Source organism: Pristiophorus japonicus, chromosome 4 (assembly GCF_044704955.1).
Source record: "Pristiophorus japonicus isolate sPriJap1 chromosome 4, sPriJap1.hap1, whole genome shotgun sequence".
Taxonomy (NCBI): domain Eukaryota; kingdom Metazoa; phylum Chordata; class Chondrichthyes; family Pristiophoridae; genus Pristiophorus; species Pristiophorus japonicus.
In genome coordinates this window covers 128,632,379-128,652,980 of record NC_091980.1, presented here as the reverse complement: position 1 = coordinate 128,652,980, position 20,602 = coordinate 128,632,379, and the positions used below count along the sequence as shown (strand labels likewise).

At 45.7% G+C, this 20,602-nt stretch overlaps 2 protein-coding genes across 2 annotated transcripts; both read right to left on the bottom strand.

The window, feature by feature from the left end:
• Positions 1-3,187: 3,187 nt before the first annotated feature.
• Positions 3,188-5,371, bottom strand: LOC139262516 (ferritin, heavy subunit-like). Its single transcript, XM_070877692.1, has 3 exons — positions 5,270-5,371; positions 4,308-4,380; positions 3,188-3,339 (listed from the first exon to the last, which is right to left on the bottom strand). The coding sequence occupies exons 1-3, from the start codon at positions 5,369-5,371 to the stop codon at positions 3,188-3,190; spliced, it is 327 nt and encodes a 108-aa protein (XP_070733793.1).
• An 11,473-nt stretch (positions 5,372-16,844) lies between these two features.
• On the bottom strand, positions 16,845-19,576 carry LOC139262184 (ferritin heavy chain, oocyte isoform-like). The gene is made up of 4 exons (XM_070877329.1): positions 19,475-19,576; positions 17,905-18,051; positions 17,368-17,493; positions 16,845-17,000 (listed from the first exon to the last, which is right to left on the bottom strand). The coding sequence occupies exons 1-4, from the start codon at positions 19,574-19,576 to the stop codon at positions 16,845-16,847; spliced, it is 531 nt and encodes a 176-aa protein (XP_070733430.1).
• Positions 19,577-20,602: the final 1,026 nt, after the last annotated feature.

The following is a 20,602-nucleotide window of genomic DNA, read 5'->3' as shown; positions in this document are numbered from 1 at the left end:
GTCATCATCATCATCATAGGCAGTCATTCGGAATCGAGGAATACTTGCTTCCACTCTTAAAATGAGTTCTTGGGTGGATGCATTCGAATTCGAGAGCCATAGACTCTGTCACAGGTGGGACAGATAGTCGTTGAGGGAAGGGGTGGGTGGGACAGGTTTGCCGCACGCTCTTTCCGCTGCCTGCGCTTGATTTCTGCATGCTCAGCGCCCTCCCGGATGCACTTCCTCCACTTAGGGTGATCTTTGGACAGGTGTCAGTGGGGTTGTCTCACTTTATCAGGTTGCTTTGAGGGTGTCCGTGCAACGCTTCTGCTGTTCACCTTTGCTCATTTGCCCTTAAGGAGTTTCGAATAGACTACTTGGGAGTCTCGTGTCTGGCATGCGAACTATGTGGCCTGTCCAGCGGAGCTGATCAACTGTGGTCAGTGCTTCAATGTTGGGGATGTTGGTCTGGTTGAGAACGCTAGTGTTGGTGCATCTGTCCTCCCAGGGGATTTGTAGGATCTTGCGGAAACATCGTTGGTGATATTTCTCCAGCGACTTGAGGTGTCTGCTGTACATGGTCCATATCTCTGAGCCATACAGGAGGGCATGTATTACTATAGCCCTGTAGACCATGAGTTTGGTGGCAGTTCTGAGTGCCTGGTCTTCAAACACTCTTTTCGTCAGGCGGCCGAAGGCTGCACTGGCACACTGGCGGTGTTGGATCTCGTCATCAATGCCTGCTCTTGATGATAGGAGGCTCCCAAGATATGCTGTCCTCACTGCACAGCACTGCCCCCCCATGTTATCAACATCCACAGCACGGCTCTGGACAATGTGGACCACTTCCCATATCTCGGGAACCTGAATATATGTAAGGTGGAGATCGACAGACTTCTGAACGATAAGGGAGGCCAGGGTTATGAGGAGAGGGCAGGAAAGTGGAGTTGAGGCCATGATCAGATCAACCATGATCTTATTGAATGGCAGAGCAGACTCGAGGGGCCAAATGAGCTACTCCTGCTCTTATTTCATATGTTCTTATACAAGTAATCCAGAGGCCTGGACGAATGATCCAGAGTCAAAAATGAGGGTGACTTGCTTCCACTCTAAAAGTGAGTTCTCAGGTGGCTGAAGAGACCAATGTGGGACCTGTCACAAGTCGGGCAGAAAGTAATTGAAGGAAAGCAGGGCTGGGGAGCCTGGGTTGACACACGCTCCTTCTGCTGTCTGCGCTTGGTTTCTGCTTGCTCTCAGCGATGAGACTCGAGGTGCTCAGCGCTCTCCCGGATGCTGTTCCTCCACTTTGGGTTGTCTTCGGCCAGGGACTCCCAGGTGCCGGTGGGGATGTTGCACTTTATCAAGTAGGCTCTGAGGGTGTCCTTGAAGTGTTTCCTCTGCCCACCTAGAGCTAACCTGCTGTGACGAAGCTCCGAGTAGAGCGCTTGCTTTGGGAGTCTCGTGTCACGCATGCGGACAATGTGACCCACCCAACGGAGCTGATTGAGCGTGATCAGTGCTTCGATGCGGGGGGATGTTGGCCTAAGCAAGAACAGAGATTTTGGTGCGTCTTTGCTCCAAATGGATTTGCAGGATCTTGCTGAGGCAGTGCTGGTGGGACTTCTCGTGTGTTTTGAGCTGGTTTCTGTATGTAGTCCACGTCTCTGAGCCACATAGGAGGGCTGCCTTCATTACAGCCCTGTAGACCACAAGCTTGTTGCCAGTTATGAAGTCCTGATCTTCAAATATTCCTTTCCTCAGACGACCGAAGGAAACGCTGGCGCACTGGAGCCGGTGTTGACATCATCGATGTCTGCCTTTGCTGACAGTAAGCTCCCGAGATATGGAAAATGGTCCATGTTGTTGCAGGCCGTGCTGTCGATTTTGATGACCAGGGGGAATGCTGTGATCTTTATCTTACGAATGGTTAGCTTACGGCTCATGTTTTTGTACGCCTCGGTGAGGGTGTTGACGATGGCTTGGAGTTCAGCATTAACATTTGAATCCATTCTCAGGGGTGAAGCAATGAAATGGCGGTCCACTGGGATTTGTACAGGATGATTGCTATTTGGTTTGAAATGCATAATGGGAGCAAATGCAACTGGATACATTGGGTTGCTGAATTCAGATATTTGGCATTGGGGCTCAGGATGCTTTTCCAGAGCCTTGTTTAAAATCTTGGGCCTCTTGCCTTGTGCATTTAAGGAAATACATTTACTGTTTCTTCCAGCCAAATCCTTCAGTACCTTATTCACGTGATCATAGATCATGTTGGCAAGTTATTCGATCACGATGGGAGCAGGCAGAAGAGAATCTGTCCCAGAACCACCATGCTCGGGTATCCACACTAAACAATGAAGCTATGACATCAAGCTGATGCCACCTGTTGCTTTCCCTGTTCACCCAAATTGCAGTTCCCAACATTCAATGCACTCAAACATTACTGGTCTATACAGTAATTGCTGCTTTGTATACAAAGCTTAACAAAGTCAACAGCAGAAGTCAGTTCAGTTACTAAACAAACTGCAATAATAACTGAATAGGATCTGCTACAAATACTGAATACAAACTGCTAATTCCAGGGCTAATATTAAAGAGGATGTTAATCCAGGTCATTTTCTTCCATAGACTGAAATTGTGAAACTGATTTACTGGAAAATGCTGCCACTGTTTAATGTGTTAAAACAACTTGTATTTTGATAAATTAAAATTAAATATATTTAATAGCCCAGAGAATGGTCACTAGAGGGCACAGCTATTTTTTTACATCTCTGAAGCTTAAGCTCTGCCATTTCCCCTCTAAACCCAAGACACTCCCTAAAACTTACTTCTGACCATGCTTTATCCCTCAGTCAATATCTCATGAATGTGTTCAGACCATTAACATCCCCCCTTGAACATTTTTAGGCCTTGCAACACATTTCTGAATAATCAAACTCAATACTTCAATATATCAGAGGAAACCAAATTTAATTTGCCTGATCACATAACATTGTTCCATAACTCATTGTAATTCTGCTTAATTGAAAGATAAACAACCACTCATCCATACAAGGAGACAAAACCCAGTCCAATATTGAACAGTTTATTTACAGTTTGTTACATTTCACCTCTTAGCTCTTTGTACAAAGTCATAAGCCACCATTATATAATAAGGACCCCACTCCTGCAGGCAAATACAATAAGCTTGAACCAGTCAGTTTAATCACTCTTCCCCCAGGGTGTGCTTGTCAAACAGGTACTCTCCCAGGCCATTCTCAGGGGCTCCCAGTCTCTTCAGGTTGGTGATATGATCTCCCAACTTCTTGATCATCTTCAATTGTTCATCCAAGTAGTGGGTCTCCAGAAGTGACACAACTGAAAAGGGGAAACTAGTTATGTCCAGCACCAGATATCATGGAATGGCAGCTATCCCTTGAGAATTTGGATTTTAATCTTCAAAGTGGAGGATTATCAAGTGGTGCAATGGAGATTGATGGAATTACTGTATTAGATTAAATTTACTGCACAATAAGTGCTCAGATCCTGAAATCACTGGGACACCTTTACAAGTTACTGTCCACAGTAGGCCAACCTCCCTTCCCTTCCCACTGCTTACCAAACAAAAACAGACACCAATACAAAGCTATTAGGTATGGAGATCTTTTAATTAGGCCCAAGGACAGCAAGGTTGCACAAACTCCAACTTACCCAAAAGCCCACATTAAATTATTAAGAACTTACATGAGGTTCTGTCCTCAGGAGTGTTTGCGCAGATCCAGCAGACTCTGGTTCACATTCTTATCCATCTGCAGAGCTCTCTGCATCACCTCCAGACCATTGCTCCACTCATCCTGCTCTGGTTTCTGGAAAGAAAGTTCTAACAGTTCTCTTACAATGGATTAAACAAACATTAGAAAGTATTAAAGGAAATTGGGGTGCAATCAAAAGTCTACTTTACCAAGAACCCATTTGTTACAATAAAAAATTGCTATTAAGCTATTACAACTACTAGAGTTATATTGATAAGGCAAATAGCATAGATGTATTTGAAGGGAAGCAATGCAAGTGCATGGGGAGAAGAGAATAGAATGATATGATGACAGGGTGAGATAAAGCAAAATGTGAGGAATCTCATGCAGAGTATAAACACCAGCAAAGTCCAGCTTGGCCAAATGGCCTGTGTGCTGTAAATTTGAAATAATGGCTTTATCACATATGGGAACATTCAGTCTAAGGGGAGCCAGACAAAAGGTCACTTTTATTGAACCAAACCTTGATGTCCACCATGATTATTCAGCCTCCACATCAATTCTGGAATTTCATCAGTTTCTCAGCATGCACACATTCCTCATGTGACTGCTCCTTGAAGAACTCAGCTAAGTGACACAGGGAATCATCCCCATCAAAGTAGAAGGACTATGGAGAGATCAGAAGAGTACTATATCACAAACCCATCATGTGTACAGCACATAACTTCAACCTCAATAGTTTGCTTTCTTTCAAGGGTTTAAAACCTTACTGAACATGGAACTCCTTAATGGCAAACAAGCCAAAGGTGGGCCGAGGAAACATTACAGGGACACCATCAAAGCCTCCCTGAAAAATTGTAATATCCCACTGACACTTGGGAGTCCCTGGCCAGAGATTGCCCCAAGTGGAAGTGGTGCATCCAAGAGAGTGCTGAGCACCTACAGTCTCACCACCAAGAGCAGGCAACAAAAAAAAAAAGTGTACAGCAACCCTTTCCCTCAACAACTATGTCCCACCTGTGACAGTTCATGGTTCTCATATTGGACTGTTCAGCCACCCAAGGGCTCATTTTAAGAGTGGAAGCAAGTCTTCCTCTATTCCAAGGGACTGCCTTTGATGGACATTTTCATGGAAACAATCTTTTGATAGCCTTACCCAAAGAAAAACCTTGGCTCAGCATCAAAGCCTTCGTGTCTTTGGGTGTGGTGGAGGAGAGAGAAAAAAAAAAGTGTTCCAGACTTCTAACACCCTTGTATGAAAGAATACTTCCCGACTTCCCTCCTAAATGGCTTGACTAATTTTATTACACCCGCTCATTGCAAAAAGGCAAGGTAGAGAAAGTCCATGGAGTGATTTAAAATGAGGATACAAATTCTGAATTCCATGCATTGACTGCAGAATGTATTCCAAATAAACTTCAAGCTCAAAAGAGCCCAGGAAAGTGAGTCATGAACATTCAAGATGCTCAGAATAGGTGGGCTGGATAAAGCACAGAATTAAGTAAATTCACATTACATAGTCTCCATTGTGAAGTGCTCTAAAATGCAAAACTCACCATAGAGAGATAAACATAGGAGGAATAGAGCTCCATGTTGATCTGCTTATTGACAGCATCCTCACAGTCCTGGTGGTAGTTCTGATGTACTTGGGAAGCCATCTAGATTATTTTTCACATATCTAAACTTTGTAGAAGCAACAAACTGAAACATAGCCAACCTCAAACACCTGTAGAAATTCAACTATCTGCAAATGCCAGTATTTATACTGCTGAACAACCCAGGGTGTGGCACACTGCAGGATGAGTGACAGTCCTCAATACCCAATCAGAACTTGCAGCCTCTCAGAGCACCAATCAAGGAATGGGAGGAGGGGAGATGGACTCCCAGAGCCAGTCAGATCTTTGAAGCAGGAACATCATTGGCTGACAACTTAATGAGGATCTGAATTGTGCAAACTTTCCTCAAACACAGTTCAGATATCCAGAATCACAGGTTGAAATGAATCCTCTATTCTTTCGGCATTGGGAAAAACTTAAACCATAAGTGTCCCCTTTATAAGGGGGAATAAACAATAAGTTCCAAACATGACAAAACTAACATAAGCACTTTTCAATTTATAATTTAGTTCCCTGTATCCACGCTGCACTCCAGTCCCTCTGGTACCCACCGGTTACGGAAAGCCTCCAGCATACCGGCAGACACCGCGTGCTCCCTCTCCAGGGATACCCGGGCACGGATATAGCCGCGGAAGAGAGACAGGCAGACTGAGAGAACACCCCATCGACCGTGCTCTGCCTGGACCAGTTAATGGCCACCTTGAAAGGTTAATTGAATTCTCTGTTGTTTGCGAGTCAGTGTCTTTTTAATAGTTCTGGATGGTTCTGTGGGTTGGTCATTTGAAGGTACCTGCGGGTTTGATGCAACATCCAAACAGATCAGTGAGTGTGCAAAGCAACCAAAAGTGGGTCAGATGAAAGGAAATTGCTGGTGATCAATGTGTCAAACACAAATACTCAGATTCTCCATCACTTCCAAGTTTAGTGAGAACCTGTACACACATCAGCTAGAATGTGGAGGGGACCTTTAGTGTCCCCCTCCCCTTTTATAGGGGGCACTTGTAAATTATATGATTTTATCGCCCCAAAAAAAATCACAAAAGGAAAAAAACACAAAAAAAATACCAAAAAACCCCCCCAAAAAAACAACAACAAAAAAAGAGGGCAGGTATAAGTGTCTGGAGTGTCCCCCAGATCGGGGGGCACTCGATCTAATGTTATTTGGTACTCCCCAAAAAGAGTTGTGGAGGGGACCTGAGCACGCGGTGTCCACCGGTACGCTCACGGACTTCCGCGATAGGTGGGCACCGGAGGGACTGGAGTGCATCGTCACCCCTGGCAACCAAATTTTCATTTGATTTTATGTTTTAAAGTTTAATTTGTTTTAATTGCCGGGTCTTTAGTGTCCCCCTCCCCTTTTATAGGGGGCACTTGTAAATTATGGTTTTAGAGCCCAAAGAAAACCACAAAAAAAAACTACAAAAATACAAAAAAAAAGGGCCTTGAGAAATGTTTGGAGTGTCCCCCAGATCAGGGGGCACGATTTAATGTTTATGATTTAATGTTCATTGTTAACTCCAAAAGAGTTGTGGAGGGGACCTGAGCACGCGATGTCCACCCGTACGCTCGCGGCCTTCCGCGAGAGGTGGGCACCGGAGGGACTGGAGTGCATCATCACCCCCGGCAACCAAATTTTAATTTGATTTTATGTTTTAAAGTTTAATTTGTTTTAATTGCTGGGTTTTAGTGTCCCCCTCCCCTTTTATAGGGGGCACTTGTAAATTATATGATTTTAATGCCCCCCAAAAAATCACAAAAAAACCCACAAAAAAAAAAAAAAAAAAAAAAAAAATGAGGGCAGTTAAAAGTGTCTGGATGGAGTGTCCCCCAGATCGGGGGGCACTCGATCTAATGTTTATTTTGTCTCCCCCAAAAAAGAGTTGTGGAGGGGACCATGGGATGTTCAGTTCATGTCTTTTATCATGAAATTTTGGAAACAATGAAATAGACTGCAGGCCAAAAAGAAAGACGTGTGTTTATATCACGTCTTTCACAACCTCAGGATATCCCTGAGCGCTTTACAGCCAATGAAGTACTTTTTGAAGCACAGTCACTGTTGTAATGTAGGAAGTGTGGCAGCCAATTTGCACACAGCAAGGCTCCACAAACAGCAAGGTGAACATGATCACATTATCTGTTTTCAGTGACATTGTTTAAGGAATAAATATTGACCAGGTCACCTGGGATAATTCACCTGCTCCCCTTCAAAGTAGTGCCATGGGATCATTTATGTCCAGCTCGGAGGACAGACGGGGCAACGGTTTTACATCTCATCCGAAAGACAACTCTGACAGTGGAGCACTCTCTCATTACTGCACTGTAGTGTCAGCCGAGATTCGGTGCTCACGTCTCTGGAGTGAGGACTTGAACCCACAACCTTCTGACTCAGAGATGAGAATGCTACCCACTGAGTCTCTGACTGATCCTGGAAACTAAAAGCTCTCTGTTACCCATTACGCTAATATCTATCTCAATAATCTGTGAAATCTCCACGTTATCTGCCTCCGGTGCTCCCAGACTCATCTCCCATGTTAGAACACGTGTTAGAGCTGAGTGCAGAGAGAGGCTGGGAATTACAAAACAGAATTAAAACAAACAGCTGGAGCTTGAGCCAAGTGCTGCACAGCAAGGGGAAGACAGACTGAAGAGATGGAGAAAGTAGCCAGGTAACTATAGGAGGAACTACTGGAGATTAGAACTTCATCTGAGTTTGGAACATGCCCAAGTTTGGATATCGCTGGCAAGGCTGACATTTATTGCCTATCCCTAGTTGCCCTGAGAAGGCGCTGGTGAGACTCCTTCTTGAACTATATTCAGGTGCTCAATTTGCCCGGTCACTTCAGAGGGCAGGTAAGAATCAACCACATTACTGTGCAAATGGAGTCACATATAAGCCAGACTGGGTAAGGACGACAGGTTTCCTTCCCGAAAAGGAAATTAGTGAGCCAGTTGTATCTTGACAACATTCCAAAAAGTCCATGGTTACTGATATTAGTTTGTTTTAAATTTTAAACTGAATCCAAATGATGGTGGGATTTGAACTCACATTCCGTTTATTATTGGTCCAGGCCTCTGAATTACTAGCCCAGTGACATAACCACTGCACTATTGTACCCCTAACATACAGCTTGAAAAAAAGCTCACTCTCCTCTTTTTATTCTCCATGAAGATTGGCCTAGTTCACAGAGGCTGGTAATTATGTCCAGTGTATATATTAGCAGTTTATGTTAAGATACCCAACGATGTTACTAATTTTTCCTTTCCACTCGATAGATAAATTTAGTGAGGCCTCATCGGACGTTCCTTGTGCTTTGGATCGGAACCTGCTTCAGCGAACACGTTCCTAGTGTTCCCAAAAGTGAAAGACTCTCAGCAGTAATTCTTGGGGGTTGTCTATTCAGAAGGTGCAGACTCTGTACTGTAACAGCACGCCCTTGGCAAAGAGGTTCAAACATGAGGGGCAAGGTCTTACCGTAACCAGATTACATTTAAATCTCTTTCTCCAGTACACCCAACTTTAAAACCAGTTAAACACTAAGATTAGACTTGCAGCTATGGCCATCTTAGGCCACCACTGAACCAAAGTCAGTATTCTGGAGGGGAAGAGATTAAAACAGCCACATGTCTGTAAAGTCCTGTCCCTCAGTACAGATTCACACGAGGCATATAGTGAAGTCAAGATCACTCTGGACCTGCACCTTTATTTCACAGCTCTGGAATGCTGCACTTGCCTGAGACCTGTCCTTATATACCTGTCTCTTGCAAGTGCACCCCTGGTGGTAAGGTATGCTGGTGGTTACAGGTCATATCTTATTACATTCATGTATCGCATGTTAGGATACATTATATATAATAATGTAAGATACATGACATCACCCTCCCCCAAGGTCTTATTGTCTTTATAGGTTCAGTCTCTCAGGTGGTCTACGCTCTTGCTTGGAGCGTCTGAGTTGTGGTTCAGTTGTTTGCCTTGGTGTCTGTTTTTCTTTGGGTGTGGTTGCTGGTATCTCGCTTGGGCTGTCTGTTTCGATTGGTGTGATTGTTGTTGACTCGCCTGGGCTGTCTGTTGGGATTACCCTTTCCTCAGGTTGTCCCCTCTGTCTGTCCACCAGGTGTGGTGCGAGTTCCACATTGTAGTCTGCCTCTGGTTCCGCAGTGTTGTTGGTAAATCTGTTTTTGACTTGGTCTGCATGCCTCCGGCAGGTTTTGCCATTGTCCATTTGTACTACCAGTAGCCTGTTTCCTTCCTTGCCCGTTACTGTCCCTGCAAGCAATTTGGGACCCCTGCCATAGTTTAGTACAAACACTTTGTCCCCTATCTATTCCATCTCCCCCTCGAATTTCAAGGGGGCTTACGGCGCTTTGCCTCAAAGATTTTGTGCATGCCTGGGAGGATTAATGAGAGCCTTGTTATTAAAGTCCTTTTCATCAACAGTTGCGCGGGCGGGATCCCAGTCAGTGAGTGCGGACGAGATCTGTATGCCAGCAGCAGTCGTGACAGGCGACCCTGCAGCGTGGGAACTTGGATTTTAAGCATGCCTTGTTTAATGATTTGCACTGCTCTCTCCGCCTGACCGTTGGAGGCCGGCTTGAACGGTGCCGTCTTGACGTGATTTATGCCGTGGTCAATTATAAAGTCTTGGAATACTGCGCTGGTGAAGCACGGACCATTGTCACTGACCAATATGTCAGGGATTCCGTGCATTGCAAACATGGTTGCGAGGCTCTCCACAGTGGTGGAGGTTGTGCTCGAGTTTAAAATGGTGCACTCGATCCACTTTGAAAATGCATCTACAACTACGAGGAACATTTTGCCCATGAATGGGCCCACATAGTCTACGTGCACCCTCGACCACGGTTTGGTAGACCAGGGCCAGGGGCTCAGTGGAGCCTCCCTGGGGGCATTGCTGAGTTGGGTACAAATGGTGCACCTTCGGATGCAGACCTCCAAGTCCGCGTCAATACCAGGCCACCAGACGTGGGATCTGGCCATGGTCTTCATGAGAACGATCTACGGGTGCTCGCAGTGGAGCTCCCGGACAAATGCCTCTCTGCCTCGCAGGGGGAAGACTACTCGGCTGCCCCACATCAGGCAGTCTGCTTGTAGTGATAGCTCATGCATGCGTCTGTGAAAGGGTTTTAATTCCTCGGGGCAGGCATCGCGAGCCTCTGCCCAGTCATCGGTTAGGACACATCTTTTTACGAAAGATAACGTGGGGTCACTGGCCGTCCAAGCTCTGATTTGGCGAGCCGTCATGGGCGAACCTGTGGACTCAAAGGCATGGATTGCCATGACTATCTCACAGTCCTGTTCATCAGACCCTTCCATGGTCACCAGGGGTAGCCTGCTGAGCGCGTCGGCACAGTGCCTGGTCTGTACCTTATGGCGTAGGACGCCAGAATGAGTGCCCACCGTTAAATTCGCGCCAAGGCGTTGGCGTTTATTGCCTTGCTCTCAGATAGGAAGGACGTGAGGGGCTTGTGATCAGTTTCTAATGCGAACTTGGCCCCGAAAAAGTATTGGCGCATCTTTTTGACACCGTACACGCACGCGAGCACTTCCTTGTCTACCATTCCGTACCCGCGCTCTGCCCGCGAAAGTGACCTGGAGGCATAAGCTATGGGTTGTAATTTGCCCGCACTATTGACATGTTGCTAAACACACCCGACCCCATACGCTGAAGCATCGCATGTGAGAACTCGCTTTTTACCTGGGTCAAAGAAAGTCAGAGCACTGTTGGAACACAGAAGGTTGCGTGCCTTATTGAAGGCGCGTTCCTGGGTGTCCCCCCAAAACCAATCACACCCCTTCCTGAGTAGCACATGGAGATGCTCCAGCAGCGTGCTTAAGTTCTGCATAAAGTTCCCAAAGTAATTGAGTAGCCCGAAAAAGGCGTGCAGTTCTGAGACATTCCAGGGCCTGGGTGCCAGGCGAATTGCTTCTGTTTTGGACTCTGTTGGGCGGATTCCATCAGCGGCAATCCTTCTGCCCAAAAATTCAAGCTCGGGTGCGAGAAACAGTTATTTGGATTTCTTGACTCGTAGGCCTACCCGATCCAACCACTTTAGTACTTCCTCCAAATTACGGAGATGGGAGTCGGTATCCCTGACCGTGATAAGTATGTCGTCTTGAAATACAACCGTCCCCGGGATGGACTTGAGCACACTCTCCATATTGCGCTGGAATATAGCAGCTGCCGACCTGATGCGGAATGGGCATCGATTGTACATGAAAAGGCCTCGATGTGTGTTGATGGTGGTGAGTAGCTTGGATTCCTCGGTCAATTCTTGCGTCATATACGCAGATGTGAGGTCTAATTTTGAGAAAAGTTTACCTCCAGCCAATGTGGCAAATAAGTCCTCCGCTCTGGGCAGCGGGTACTGGTCCTGTCGGGAGACTCTGTTTATGGTAGATTTGTAGTCCCCACAGATTCGTACTGGGATGATGGGACTTGCCCAGTCGCTAAATTCCACAGGTGATATAATGTCTTCCCGCAGAAGCCTGTCTAGTTCGTGTTCAATCTTTTCCCTCATCACATAGGGTACAGCTCTGGCCTTGTGATGGACTGGTCTAACATCTTGTGTGATGTAGATTTTGACTTTGGCCCCTTTGAAAGAGCCCACACCTGGCTGAAAGAGATGTTCAAATCGCTTTATAACTGTTGAGCAGGAGGTCCGTTCCTCTAATGACACGGCATGGACATCATCCCATTTCCAGTTTAGTTTTGCCAGCCAGCTTCTCCCCAGCAGTGCTGGGGGGTCTCCGGGGACAATCCACAGGAGAAGTCGGTTCACTGTCCCTTTGTGTGTGACAGAGAGCATGGCGCTGCCGAGGACTGTACGATTTCTTTGGTATAGGTCCTTAGTTTGGTGTCGACCCTTGTGAGTTTTGGTCTGTCTCTTTTATGCGGCCACAGTTGTTCAAATTGTTGAGCGCCCATGAGAGACTGACTCGCTCCCGTATCCAGCTCCATGTTAACAGATATCCCGTTGAGTAGGACCCTCATCATTATAGAAGGCGTCCTATTGTAGGAGCAGCGGCCATTGATCGTGTTGACCCGCTGTACATCAGTGTCCCGGGTACTGTCCCCACCATCTTCTGGTCCGCTTTCCGACCCATCTGATTCATATACCAGCCGAGCTGCCGTATTTTTGCACATGTGGGCCAAATGCCCTGTATATTTACAATTTCTGCAAACAGCCTGCTGAAATCAACATCCCCTTGATGAGTGCCCACCCCCACACTGCCAGCACAGACCTGTTCTGCGTCTGGCTGATCTCTCTTGAGCTTCTTCAGTTTGTAGTTGATTGCTCACATTGTGGGTTGATGAGGTGTGAACGGCCGTTCCTGTGGCCCTTGATGGCTTCTGCCTGCTGTCGAGAGCCTGTTCTCCCGGTTTTGTCTGTGTGTGTGGGTAGCAGCTTGTTTAGTGCTGTGAACTTCTTGTTCTGATATTTTGTTAGTTGTCGTACCTGCATTGGAAATCAACCTTGTTTCTTCTTCCTCTACCAAGAATGTCTGTGCAACCAGTGCTGCTGCCTCTAAGGTCAGGTTCTTGGTCTCTATGAGCTTTCGGAATATGCCTTCAATGAAAAAGTCTCTCAGCATTTCTCTCCTCAGTTCATCGGAGAACTCACATAAACTAGCCAACCTCCGAAGTTCTGCCACGAAGTCGGGTATGCTCTGGCCCACACAGCGTCTGTAGTTGTAGAACCTGTGTCTGGCCATGTGTAGGCTGCTCGCTGGCTTCAGGTGGTCTCTTACCAGTGTGCTCAATTCTTCAAACGACTTGCTTGCTGGTTTCTCGAGTGCCAACAGATCCTTCATTAAAGCAGATGTTTTCGAGCCACAGCTGGTCAAGAGATGGGCTCTTCTCTTGTCTGCCTTACCGTCGCCTAACCAGTCTTTGGTTACAAAGCTTTGCTGAAGCCTTTCTATAAAGTCCTCCCAATTGTCTCCCGCATTGTACTTTTCATCTGATCCGTTGTTCGCCATTCTGTGGATTCTGTAATCCCGTAACTCGTCGCCACTGTAAAGTCCTGTCCACTCAGTACAGATTCACATGAGGCATGTAGTGAAGGCAAGGTCACTTTGGACCTGCACCTTCATTTCACAGCTCTGGCATGCTGCACTTGCGTGAGACCTGTCCTTATATACCTGTGCTTGCAAGTGCACCCCTGGTGGTAAGGTATGCTGGTGGTTACAGGTCATATCTTATTACAGTCATGTATAGCATGTTAGGATAAAGTTACATATAATAAAGTAAGATACATGACAATGCCCAAGCAAATCAGGTTTGACCAAGATCACAACCTATTTCTCAGCAGAAGTAGTTCTTGTTTAATGCAAGGTCACACGACATTGATCTGAAAATGTGCTCAGTTACTTAAAGGAAGTAAAGGAACAAAAGCAAAATACGGCGGGGGCTGGAAACCTGAAAGAAAAGCAGAAGATGCTGGAAATACTCAACAGGTCAGTCAGCATCTATGGAGAGAGAAACAGAGTTAACATTTCAGGTTGATGACATTTTGTCTGAACTGGAAAAAGTTGGAGATGCAACATATTTTAAGCAAGTGTAGAAAGAGGGAAAGGGGTCGGGGAGGGAAGGAAAGAACAAAAGGGAAGGTTTGTGATCGGGTGGAAGGCCGGAGTGATTAAATGACAAAAGGTATGAAAGTACAAAGCAGAAGGAGATGGTAATAGGACAAGTAAAGGAACAAAAGTTGGGTCTAGAAGAGATGTAAATGGGTGCAGCAGGTTCATTAACAGCCACCAGCTGAAAAAGATAGGAACAGAGGTTTTGGTCTGAAATTGTTGAACTCGATGCTGAGTCCAGAAGGCTATAACGTGCCTAATAGAAAGCTGAGGAGCTTATGTTGAGCTTTGTTGGAACAGTGTAAGAGGCCGATAACAGAGAGGTCAGACTGGGAAGGGAGCGGAGAATTAAAGTGACAGGCGACCGGAATTTGCAGACTGAACAGAGGTGTTTTGCAAAGCGGTCACCCAATCTGCATTTGGTCTCCCCAATGCCTACTCTCAACAAGGGCAGACATCGACGATGAGGTCCAACGCACCTTCAGTGCAGTCTTCGGTTGCCTGAGGAAGAGAGTGTTTCAAGACCAGAACCTCAAACCCAGCACCAAGCTCATGGTCTACAGAGCAGTGGTAATAACCGCCCTTCTATATGGCTCAGAGACATGGACTATGGCTCAGAGACATGGACTATGTGCAGCAGGCATCTCAAAACACTGGAGAAGTACCACCAATCTTGAATGCGCGAGATTCTGCAAATCCATTGGCAGGATAGGCACACCAACATCAGTGTCCTCACTCAGGCCAACATCCCCAGCATCGAAGCATTGACCACACTTGATCAGCTCTGCTGGACGGGCCACATCGTCCGTATGTCTGACACGAGACTCCCAAAACACTTGGAGCTTCTACACGGCAAGTGAGCCGCAGGTGGGCAGAGGAAATGCTTCAAAGTCTCCTTGAAAAGTATAACATCCTCATCGACACCTGCTAATCCCTGGCCCAAGACCGCCCAAAGTGGAGGAAACACATCCTAGAAGGCACTGAACAACTCAAGTCTCTTGCCGAGAGCAAGCTCAAGCCAATCATCGACAGCGGAAGGAGCGCACAGCAACCCACCCTCCCGTTCCACCACACCACCATCTGCCCCACCTGTGACAGAGAATTTACACATCACGTTCAACTCTTCAGTCACCAGAGAACTCATTTTGAGTGTGGAAGTAAGTCATCCTCGACTCCGAGGGACTATCGAAGAAGAAAAGAGGATTTAGTCTCCCCAATGTAGCGGAGACCGCATTGTGAGTGTAAAGTCCTGTCCCCTCAGTACAGATTCACACGAGGCATATAGTGAAGTCAAGGTCACTCTGGACCTGCACCTTTATTTCACAGCTCTGGAATGCTGCACTTGCCTGAGACCTGTCCTTATATACCTGTCTCTTGGAAGTGCACCCCTGGTGGTAAGGTATGCTGGTGGTTACAGGTCATATCTTATAGTCATGTATAGCATGTTAGGATACAGTTATATATAATAATGTAAGATACATGACATCAAGCAGCAAAAACAGTATACTAAATTGCATGGAATACAATTAATTCGCTGTTTGAACTAGGAGTGTTTGGTGCTCTGAACATTGGGAAGAGAGGAGGTAAAAGGACAGGTGTTGCATCTCCTGCATTTTCACAGGAATGTACCGTGGGAAAGGAAGGAGGTCTTTTGGCTGATTGAGGACCAAAGTGTCACGGCCAGACAGGTCACTTCACAATGCTGAAAGGGGAGGGAAAGGGAAGATGTGTTAGCGAGTAGGATTGCGCGAGGTGGCAGAAAAGGCAGAGGATGATTCGTTGAATGTGGACGCTCGTGGTAGGGAAGGTGAGAACAAGGGGAACTGCATCGTGGATCTGTGAGTGAGGGAAAGGGGTTGGAGTATAACTGTGGGAAATGGAGTCCAGCGGCACTGGCAGGCCTTCAATACCTTATTCATGTGAGCATTGATCAGGAGGCTAAGTTATTCGATCATGATCGGAGCGGGCAGAAGATAAGTTGTCCCAGAACCACCACGAGGGTATACACACTAACCAATGAAGCTGTGACAGCAAGCTGATACCAATTATTGCTTTCCCTCATCCAATTGTCCCCGGGGTTCAATGCACTCGGACACTCATGGTCTGTACAGCAGTTGCTAGTCTGCTTACAAAGATTAACAGGAAGTTTACAGCAGCAGTGGTGAGTTCAGTTACGAAACAACCTGCAATAATAACTGAACAAGATCTGCAGCAGTGACTGAATACAAACTGCTAATTCCAGGGCCAATATTCTTATTAAATAGGATGCTAATCCTGGACTTTTTCCCTTTACTGATCTGAAATGGTAAGACTGATTGAGTGGGAAACATTGCCAGTGTTTAACTTGTTACAACAACCTTTATTTTGTTGTATGGAGTTATCAATTATGTAATGGCAGAGAGAATGTACACTCGTGGGAACAGGTATTTTTAATCTGCTAACTAGATACCATGCTCTGTTATTCCCTCTCTGAACCTATTTAAGACACTCCCTAAAACCTACCTGTGACCATGATTTGCCCCCCCCTCAGTCAATATCTCATGTGCCTGTTAATGGTCTGAACACACCCTCATCCATTTCACACCCTGTAACAAGTGTCTGAATATACAACTCAAACCCCAGAGGAAAAACAAATTTCATACGACTGAAACCCATAACACAGTTGCACAACTCAGTGTAATTCTTGTCTGATGTCAGTCATGTTATTTTTAATTTAACAACCACTCAAAACATACAAGGAGACAAAACCCAGTCCAATGTTGAACAGTTTATTTACAGTTATGTTATATTTCACACCAAGAGCCTCAGTCTCAGATCTTTGTCCAACATCACAAGCCATCATTCCTTACAGAACAGGGGTCTCAGTTATTATACATACAGTACTAAACACAATAATCTTGATCCAGTCAGTCAGACAGTTTAGTCACTCCCACCCAGGGTGTGCTTGTCAAACAGGTACTCTCCCAGGCCATTCTCAGGGGCTCCCAGTCTCTTCAGGTTGGTGATGTGATCTCCAAGTTGCTTGATCATTTTCACTTGTTCATCCAAGTAGTGGGTCTCCAGGAAGTCACACAACTGAAAGAGGGAAACTAGTTATGACAGCAGCAGATATGAAGGAACATTGGAGCTTACCCCTGAAGAGTTTGGATTTTAATCCTCTTGAACTGGAGGATAGTCAAGTGGTGCAATTGAGATTGATGGAATTACTGCATCATTAGATTAAACATGCTGCACAATTGGTGCTCAGATCTTGGGATCACTGGGACACATTTACAAGTCACTGTCCACGGTCGGCCAACTTCCCCCGTCCCTTCCCAAACAAAAAAAACGACACCTGCACAAAGCTATTAAGCAAGGAGATCTTATAAGTCGACGCCAAAACAGCAAGGTTCCACAACCTCCAACTTACCCAAAAGCCCACATTAAATCATTAGGAACTTACATGAGGGTCGGTGCTCCCAGTGGAGAGTTTGTGCAGATCCAGCAGACTCTGGTTCACATTCTTCTCCATCTGCAGAGCTCTCTGCATCACCTCCAGACCATTGCTCCACTCATCCTGCTCTGGTTTCTGGAGAAAAAAATTCAAACATTGTTTAATCTGTTGTCAGTGCAAACATTAGAAAGTATTGAAATTAGGGATGCAATCAAAAGTATACATTAACATGAATCTATGTGTTAGCTTAACAGCAATTTTATATTCTAACAACCACTGGAATCATATTGGTCAAGTAAAAAGCATAGATGTATTTAAAGGGAAGCTAGGCAGGTGCATGGGAGAAAGGAACAGAACGATAATATGCTGATATAGGGTGAGATAAAGCAATATGGGACGAGGCTCGCTGAAATATAAACAGCAGCAAAGATCAGTTTGGCCAAATGGCCAGAGTCCTGTAAATTGAAAATAATTGCTTTACAATGTATTTGGAACATTCAGTCTAAGGGGAGCCGGACAGAAAGCCACTCCTTTATTGTATCCAACCTTGATGTCCGCCAAGATGATCCGGCCTCCACGGCGATTCTGGAATTCCATCAGTTTCTCAGCATGCTCACGTTCCTCATGTGACTGCTCCTTGAAGAACTCAGCAAAGTGACGCAGGGCAACATCATCCCGGTCAAAGTAATAGGACTATGGGGGGGGGAATATCAGAAGAGTAGTTCGGTATTATATTGCAGAATCATGTACAGTAATTCAACCTCAATATTTTGCTTTCTTTCAAGCGTGCACAATCACACTGAACTTTTAACCCAATGAAAAACCACAGCATAGCATCAAAGCCTTGATTTTTTTTTTTTTTTTTTTTTTTTACACATGGACAGGAGGGTTTGGGGTTGGGTGGGGGGGGGCGGGGGTAGGCTGGATGCAAAGGAATGTATTCTAGATTTCCACCATCCTTGCAGGAACAAATACTTCCTGACTTCCCTCCTACATGGTCCAACTCATTTTAAAATTACATCCCCTCATTGCAAAGGTAGAGAAAGACCCACAGTGATTTAGAATGAGGATACAAATTCTGAATTCCATGCAGGGAGTGCAGAATATTCTCCACATACATTTCAAGCTCAAAAGTTGCCAGGATACTCAGAATGGGCCCACTTTTGGCCATGACTCGCATCATTTTATTTGGAGTAAGTTGGTTTTTCCCGACGCAAGTTAAAACACCCGATTTTGCCCAATAAACTTGCTCCAGAGTAATTTAGCGAGGTACATTTTTTTTTTTGCCCCCAAGTAGGGGGCAGTCCCAGACACTTCCACCAGTTTTGGCCATTTATGGCTCTTTGGCCAGCTAACATTTAAACCAAAATCGACTGAGGTCAGTGTATGTGGCCAGCTCTGAAAAACATTGCAGGCAGTTAAGAAATCGGCGCAGGTAAGTAAGGATCTGCACCCAAGCACCAATTACAAATAAAAAGTTGTTAAAATAACTAAATAAAAATAAAGAATTCAGGTAAACAATTGAACAACAATTAAATATTTGAAGTAAATCCTAGCTTGAGCTGGGAAAGGTAACGGTCCAGCCTGTACAGCAGGCCATTCGGCGTGGGATGAGGCATCCGGCAAAGATGCATTGGAAAGCTGGGGGAGGGTTTGGGAAGAGGAAAGGCTGGGGTGGGCAGCATCTCAGGTAGGGTTCTGCCAGTCTGGGCTGCACTCAGATGCGGGTGACCTTTCGATCATGGCTGGGTGGCAGGGCGGAAGATATCAGGGCCTGCTGACAGCTTGTAGGACATGCTGGGAGATTGAGGAGCATGCGCACAGACTCCACTGCGCATGTGACAGCTGTCAACAGTGTTTTCAGTGCAGAGCTGTAACTCGGCCCCCACCCCCCCACTCCCCACTCCCCACCGCTCCAGGGCACCAAAGACACTCAGCAGAGGGGCCACGATACCAAGTAAGTTTTTTGGCACCCTTTCCAGCATATAAAGGGTCAGTGCCCCAAAAATATGGGTTGGCCAAAATTGGGCCCAATAAGTGGACTGGATACAACACAATTTAATAAACTCACATTAAATAGTTGCCATTGTGAATTAGTCTAAAAGGCAAAACACACCATAGAGAGATAAACATAGGAGGAATAGAGCTCCATGTTGATCTGCTTGTTGACAGCATCCTCACAATCCTGCTGATAGTTCTGATGCACTTGAGAGACCATCTTGATTCTTTTTCCCAAAACAAAGTTTGTTGAAGCAACAAGCGAAGATTTAACCAACCGCAAACTCCTGTATTTATACTGCTGGATAATCCAGGGTGTGGCAGGTTAGATGATAAGTGACATTCCTCATTACCCAATCAGAAGTTGCAGCCTCTCAGAGCACCAATCAACTAAAGGGAGGAGGGGAGCTGGACTCCCAGAGCCAGTCAGATCTTTGAAGAATGAGCATCATTGGTTGACAACTCAATGAGGATCTCAACTGTCCTAACTTTCCTCAAACACAGTTCAAATATTCAGAATCACAGGTTTAAAGGAATCCTCTACTCTTTAGGCTAATCAATTGGGAAAAAATTAAAACATGTGTCCCCTTTATAAGGATGAATAAATAATAAGTTCCAAATATGACAAAACTAACAAGCACTTTTCAAATTATAATTTAGTGCCCTGTATCCACGCTGCACTCCAGTCCCTCTGGTGCCCACCGTTCATGGAAAGCCTCCAGCATACCGGCAGACACCGCGTGGTCCCTCTCCACGGACACCCGGGCACGGACTTAGCCGCAGAAGAGAGACAGGCAGCCGGAGAGAACACCCCATCGACCGTGCTCTGCCTGGACCAGTTAATGGCCACCTTGAAAGGTTCATTGAATCCTCTGTTGTTTGCGAGTTAGTGTCTTTTTAATAGTTCTGGATGGTTGTGTGGATTGGTCATTTGCAGGTATCTGCGGATTTGCTGCAACATCCAAACAAATCAGTGAGTGTGCAAAGGAACCAACAGTGGGTCAGATGAATTCAAAGTGCTCGTGATAAATGTGTCAAACACAAGTGCTCAGATACTCCACCACTTCCAAGTTTCATGAGCACCAGTACACACATCAGCTAGAATGTGGAAGGGACCATAGGATGTTCAGTTCGTGTTTTTTATCATTAAATTTTAGAAGCAATGAAATAGACTGCAGGCCAAAATGGAAGACTTGCATTTATATAGCGCCTTTCACAATCTCAGGCTGACCCTGACCGCTTCACA

Bases quoted from the DNA above. Each gene is read 5' to 3' on its own strand.
- LOC139262184 (XM_070877329.1), bottom strand. From the start codon at position 19,576: ATGGTCTCTCAAGTGCATCAGAACTATCAGCAGGATTGTGAGGATGCT. The intron at 18,052-19,474 runs GTGTGTTTTGCC...CCCCCCCCATAG, and splicing joins CCTATGTTTATCTCTCTATG to TCCTATTACTTTGACCGGGA. The intron at 17,494-17,904 runs GTTGGATACAAT...TTTTTTCTCCAG, and splicing joins TCATCTTGGCGGACATCAAG to AAACCAGAGCAGGATGAGTG.
- LOC139262516 (XM_070877692.1), bottom strand. From the start codon at position 5,371: ATGGCTTCCCAAGTACATCAGAACTACCACCAGGACTGTGAGGATGCT. The intron at 4,381-5,269 runs GTGAGTTTTGCA...ATCTCTCCATAG, and splicing joins CCTATGTTTATCTCTCTATG to TCCTTCTACTTTGATGGGGA. The intron at 3,340-4,307 runs GTGTGCATGCTG...TCCCCTTTTCAG, and splicing joins GGAGCAGTCACATGAGGAAT to TTGTGTCACTTCTGGAGACC.